Source organism: Protomyctophum parallelum (assembly GCF_964188405.1).
Source record: "Protomyctophum parallelum genome assembly, chromosome: 13".
NCBI classification, from domain to species: domain Eukaryota; kingdom Metazoa; phylum Chordata; class Actinopteri; order Myctophiformes; family Myctophidae; genus Protomyctophum; species Protomyctophum parallelum.
This window is the reverse complement of record NC_139708.1, coordinates 29,229,608-29,236,384: the sequence shown is the minus strand read 5'-3', so window position 1 is coordinate 29,236,384 and position 6,777 is coordinate 29,229,608. Positions and strand designations below refer to the sequence as shown.

Genomic DNA, 6,777 nt, shown 5'->3' with positions numbered 1-6,777 from the left:
TCAGTCGGTAGAGCTCTCACCTTTGGACCACAGGGTCACTGGTTCAAATCCGGGTAGTGACAACTCAGCCTGTGATTCTTATTTGTGCATATTGTTCTTTCTCTCTCTCTCTATCTCTATCTCTCTCTCTAATAGAGATACTAGTAACTGTAATAGAGTAATAAGTGTAATAAGTTTATTTAGTGTAATAGTGTAATGAGTGTAATAGTAGTGCAATAGTGTAATAGTGAAATTGTGTATTAAGTCTAAATTTGTAATAGTGTAATAAGTGTAATAGTAGTGTAATAGTGTAATAAGTGTAATAGTGTAATAAGTGTAATAGTGTAATAAGTGTAATAGTAGTGTAATAAGTGTAATAGTGTAATAAGTGTAATAGTAGTGTAATAGTGTAATAAGTGTAATAGTGTAATAAGTGTAATAGTAGTGTAATAGTGTAATAAGTCTAATAGTGTAATAGTGTAATAGTAGTGTAATAGTGTAATAAGTGTATTTAGTGTAATAGTGTAATAGTGTAATAGTGTAATATTAGTGAATTAGTGTAATAGTAGTATAATAGTAGTGTAATAGTGTAATAGTAGTGTAATAGTGTAATAGTAGTGTAATAGTGTAATAAGTCTAATAGTGTAATAGTAGTGTAATAGTGTAATAAGTCTAATAGTGTAATAGTAGTGTAATAGTGTAATAAGTGTAATAGTGTAATAAGTGTATTCTGTCCTCTCTCTGTCTCCACTCTCTCTGTCCTCTCTCTGTCCTCTCACTGTCTCCACACTCTCTGTCCTCTCTCTGTCTCCACACTCTCTGTCCTCTCTCTGTCTCCACACTCTGTCCTCTCACTGTCTCCACACTCTGTCCTCTCTCTGTCTCCACACTCTGTCCTCTCACTGACTCCACACTCTGTCCTCTCTCTGTCTCCACACTCTGTCCTCTCACTGTCTCCACACTCTGTCCTCTCACTGTCTCCACACTCTGTCCTCTCACTGTCTCCACACTCTGTCCTCTCTCTGTCTCCACACTCTGTCCTCTCACTGTCTCCACACTCTGTCCTCTCACTGTCTCCACACTCTCTGTCCTCTCTCTGTCTCCACACTCTGTCCTCTCACTGTCTCCACACTCTCTGTCCTCTCTCTGTCTCCACACTCTCTGTCCTCTCTCTGTCCTCTCTCTGTCTCCACACTCTGTCCTCTCTCTGTCTCCACACTCTGTCCTCTCTATGTCTCCACACTCTCTGTCCTCTCTCTGTCCTCTCTCTGTCTCCACACTCTGTCCTCTCTCTGTCTCCACACTCTGTCCTCTCTCTGTCTCCACACTCTGTCCTCTCTCTGTCTCCACACTCTGTCCTCTCTCTGTCTCCACACTCTCTGTCCTCTCAATGTCTCCACACTCTGTCCTCTCTCTGTCTCCACACTCTGTCCTCTCTCTGTCTCCACACTCTGTCCTCTCACTGTCTCCACACTCTGTCCTCTCACTGTCTCCACACTCTCTGTCCTCTCTCTGTCTCCACACTATCTGTCCTCTCTCTGTCTCCACACTCTGTCCTCTCACTGTCTCCACACTCTCTGTCCTCTCTCTGTCTCCACACTCTGTCCTCTCTCTGTCTCCACACTCTGTCCTCTCTCTGTCTCCACACTCTGTCCTCTCACTGTCTCCACACTCTGTCCTCTCTCTGTCTCCACACTCTCTGTCATCTCTCTGTCTCCACACTCTGTCCTCTCACTGTCTCCACACTCTGTCCTCTCACTGTCTCCACACTCTGTCCTCTCACTGTCTCCACACTCTGTCCTCTCACTGTCTCCACACTCTGTCTCTCTCGCTCTCTCTCCACTCTCTCTCTGTCTCCACCCTCTCTTTGTCTCCACCCTCTCTCTCTCTCTCCACACTCTCTGTCCTCTCTCTGTCTCCACACTCTGTCCTCTCTCTGTCTCCACACTCTGTCCTCTCTCTGTCTCCACACTCTCTGTCCCTGTGTCTCTCTGTCCCTGTATCCACACTCTGTCCTCTCTGTCTCTCTAGCTCTCTCTCCACTCTCTCGCTGTCTCCACCCTCTCTTTGTCTCCACCCTCTCTCTCTCTCTCCACACTCTCTGTCCTCTCTCTGTCTCCACACTCTGTCCTCTCTCTGTCTCCACACTCTGTCCTCTCTCTGTCTCCACACTCTCTGTCCCTGTGTCTCTCTGTCCCTGTATCCACACTCTGTCCTCTCTGTCTCTCTAGCTCTCTCTCCACTCTCTCGCTGTCTCCACCCTCTCTCTCTCTCTCTCTCTCTCTCCACACTCTTTGTCCTCTCAATGTCTCCACACTCTCTGTCCTCTCTCTCTCTCTCCACACTCTGTCCTCTCTCTGTCTCCACACTCTCTGTCCTCTCTCTGTCTCCACACTGTCCTCTCTCTGTCTCAACACTCTCTGTCCTCTCTCTGTCTCCACACTCTCTGTCCTCTCTCTGTCCTCTCACTGTCTCCACACTCTCTGTCCTCTCTCTGTCCTCTCACTGTCTCCACACTCTCTGTCCACTCTCTGTCCTCTCTCTCTCTCCACACTCTCTGTCCTCTCTCTCTCTCCACACTCTCTGTCCTCTCTCTCTCCACACTCTCTGTCCTCTCTCTGTCTCAACACTCTGTCCTCTCTCTGTCCTCTCTCTGTCTCCACACTCTCTGTCCTCTCTCTGTCTCCACACTCTCTGTCCTCTCTCTCTCTCCACACTCTCTGTCTCCACTCTCTCTCTTTGTCTCCACCCTCTCTCTCTCTCTCTCTCTCTCTCTCTCTCTCTCTCTCTCTCTCTGTCTCTCTCTCTCTCCACACTCTCTGTCCTCTCTCTCTCTGTCTCTCTCTCTCTCTATCTCCTTGGTCCCGCCTTATCGCTGCTTGCAGCTATATTTGTAAGTGTTATTGTAAGTGCCTTGCATGAGCTTCAGTCTGAAACAGATTACGGTAACAGTGAGGGGATTATACTGTCTCTGTCTCATTTCAGAAGGATACATGCTATTACCTTGGCATCTACTGAACTCAGCTAAAACCGCACTTGGCATTTTTTCCCCGATAACAAACATGTTTTGGGTCCAAAGCATTGATTTTGAGGTCAGAGTTGATGATATAGTAATCTCAAGGAAAGAAGAGGTTATCAATTTGGGTTGTATTCTTGACAACAAACTGAGAGGTGAAAAATGGCATCAAAAGTGATGAAAAGAAGAAGAGTTTTGGGCAGCATTTGCATCAAAATAAGCCCATATGGCACATCTAATTCCAACAAGATTTGATGTTTGGGATGGCTCAGCATAGAAGACAGGGTTAAGCAAATATAAATGGGATTGGTATTTAAGATAATGAAAGGGACAGAGCCCTCAAGATTTAGGTTTCTTATATTCCATATCAAAACCCTGTGGGCATTAAAATAACAACCATTTACACTTGTACCATTTCTCTGCCATCTTGTTAAATTGTCAGGTGAAGGGGCAGAGAGTACGGTAATGGTACCTACTAGCTAGAAAACATCCTTTTAAATGATACCTACTAGCTAGAAAACATCCTTTTAAGTGATACCTACTAACTAGAAAACATCCTTTTAAATGAGAATGCAATACAATTGTATAGACAGACAGACAGACAGACAGACAGACAGACAGACAGACAGACAGACAGACAGACAGACAGACAGACAGACAGACAGACAGACAGACAGACAGACAGACAGACAGACAGACAGACAGACAGACAGACAGACAGAATAAGAGTAAGATATTTTATTAGCCATACAGCCATGGCCAATTTCACTATAATGGTTTCAACAGTCAGTAGTGTTGCTAGGAGACATGAGAAACCCCTTGGTAAAGCTCTTTAGACATATACTTTAGAGTAGAAAGGCATCCGATCAACCCAAATTGAAAAGAAAAACTGCTGGGAAAAGGTGGATAAAAACATGTTACATGTCACATGTTACATGTCACATGCTACTGAAAGAATGATGACATTTTGACTTTTTTGCCTTATATAGGATGTTAAGTGTATGGTCACATATTATGCTAATAACTCAAATTTCCCCCAGTTCCCAGTACTTACTGCACGGGATCGAACCCAGAACCTTGTGATTCAAAAGGTGAGTTCTCTACGGACTGAGCTACCCGAACCTTTATCGAATGGAAATATGCATGGAAGTCTCATAGACAAATGAACAGATGTACGATGAAGTAAATGTTTGGACATTATAGCTGACAATGATGACTACTCACTGTCCAGACTGCATATCCTTCTCGCTCACCACAGCACAGTTAGTCAGAGACAGCTCATCTGTCGGGCAGCGAGCCGCTTGCATGGTCTAGAAGATGAAGAAAGGGAGGTAGAGGAGGGGTGGGGATTAAAAAAAGAGAGATGTGAGTTCAACAAATAATAAATAATGTTTGACGCAACATTTTAATATCAAGCCAGAGAATTCCATTCGCTAGACCGAGACAAATCATGAGAGGATGGTGTAGCGGGAGCCAACGGCATGGACACACCGACAGTGACCATTTTTATGACGAATCTCTTCTTGTGGTAAAGTAAGGTACAGTATATGTGAAAATGTTGAACTTTCCGCAGTGACATATTTCAAAATGATGAGTGGGTTTATTCTTCTGATCACTGTTAGTAGCAGATCTCTGTTTGTCAACACATTAAGAAAAAAAACACCAACATAAGCAGATCAAGATGTAAGTAAGTAAACTGGTTGTATTGGCATCATGTGTCACAGCAATACATTGTACTTTTAACCTGATTTGGATTAACTGTGCATATGAGTTGGGGGTAGCGTCAGGAACCGCACTTTTTTTTACCAAGACACAGTGCAAGGTCATAAGTACAATAGTACATGTGATGTGTGACACAGTTAGAGCATGAGTATCTTTCTAGAGTTTATTTTCTTTTTCTTTTTAATCTTTTTATTGAGATTTTCACTGAAAGATATCCCAGGATCAGGTAGACACAGTAATAGTCATGATCACAGATCATATTCCTTGGGTAATATGACAGATTTAAAGTAAGTACAACATAAGATCTGACTTATTTTGTTTGCATGTAATAGGTACAGAGATAACAGATAAATATGACTATGCTAGTGCATATGCTAGACTATGCTATGGTGACTATGCTACTGAACCCCAAAAAGTAAAAGAAATATATATTTTCTCCCCTTCATACCCAATTTGATAATATGCCAATTCCCAGTTCCCCTGCTTAGTGGTCCATCCCTGCAAATCCCCACAGAAGGTCATTGGGACAGGAGTGTATTTCTATTCAGCACTGCACTCATGCAGTGCAATACGATACAGCCAGACAATAACAAGCCACAATAGCATGGCTTTGCCTTCGCACCGTTCCGTGTGGGTGATACAGCTGTTCAGGAGTTGGCAGAGGGTCAACTCCTAGGTCTTCTATAATATCTTCAGCCCACAGCTTAGTTATTGTGTCTCAGCTAATTGCCCACTGTGTCCAATATGACAAAGAAAATGAAATGCTTGTTAAAGTAGTTAAATGAGTAGGTATACGGCTTCTATCTCCACACCCACATATCTATCCCCTTAGCTGGTCTGCTGAATCCCACCAATGCCTTTGTCTGCCCTGTATAAGTATTAATTAAAGACAAAGAAAAGTGCTTAATTGTGAACCAACCATTGATCACAGCAAAACGAAACTTTGTGACAAGTTGGGTAAGACCCCCAGCTAGCCTATGCACCAAAAAACCCACATACGGTCATTTCTGTCAACGGTAGGTTTGTATTAATTAATCTTATTAATTAATTTCCGTCAATAGTAGGCTAAGGGTTCCTGCCCATTAACCTGTAGTGTCAGTACTGTGATTGGTTAAACGCTTTAGGTAGTATAGTGGAAGGAAACTGAATGCAACGCAATATCAGATTCAAACATACACACATGGTCATGTTCATACAGACTACATGTTTCCAGAGTCAAATTCACTTTTGTTAGATGCGTGCAAAACCATGCACGCACTCGCACACACACACACACACACACACACACACACACACACACACACACACACACACACACACACACACACACACACACACACACACACACATCTTTTTTTTGTAAATGACTTGAATATTCTGCTCAACACTCAACAGTACCATCAATTTAGGCATTTACCATGAGCTAAAGACAGAAATCTAAGTATTGAATGAAGAGGCTTTATTACCATACCAATTAACTTGATAACTGGTAAACATCAAAACAATGTAATAAAATCACAGAGAAAATGATAGACAGTTACATTAACATGAAGACTGCACTGTCAAAAGTCTACCATGTGACGCCAGAGTCAAGAATTAAGCTTCTTTCTCTAGCTTGACTGGAATGGAATAATGCATGTTCAAGTCCATTTATCCCCACTCTAATCTAATTGTGCAATTACCACAATTACATACTTTATTAATACTTATTAATACTTCACCCTTGATTAATGTTTTTTGTATTATTCTTTTTAATTGGGAGGTTGATGATACCATTTGAAAGACTAAATTCAATTACCTATTGTTTAATATGATACAGCAGTGAACTCAAGAAGGTTGGGGCGGTGTTTTAATTTTCTCCTGAAACAAATGAAGATCGACGTCTTTTATTTAATATCTTTAATGTTTCATAACCTTTTCTAATTAATCAGAGCGGCAGGGGCGGTATTGCAGTCGCTGTACCGCACTGTTGTGACAAAAGAGAGTTGAGCCAGAAGGCAAAGCTCTCTGTCTAGTGTCTACCGAGCAATCTTCTTCCTACTCTCACCAATGTGTGGGTC

The 6,777-nt window shown here is 42.4% G+C and overlaps 1 protein-coding gene across 1 annotated transcript in view; it reads right to left on the bottom strand.

The window, feature by feature from the left end:
* Nucleotides 1-4,302, bottom strand: part of nsfa (N-ethylmaleimide-sensitive factor a) — a gene marked incomplete at its 5' end in the record, with an annotated part of 27,808 nt that extends 23,506 nt beyond the window's left edge. The window contains one exon of the mRNA XM_083780747.1: nucleotides 4,220-4,302. Coding sequence (XP_083636873.1) covers nucleotides 4,220-4,302 — 83 coding nt within the window. The remainder of the gene's footprint in view (nucleotides 1-4,219) is intronic.
* Between the last annotated feature and the right edge of the window lie 2,475 nt (nucleotides 4,303-6,777).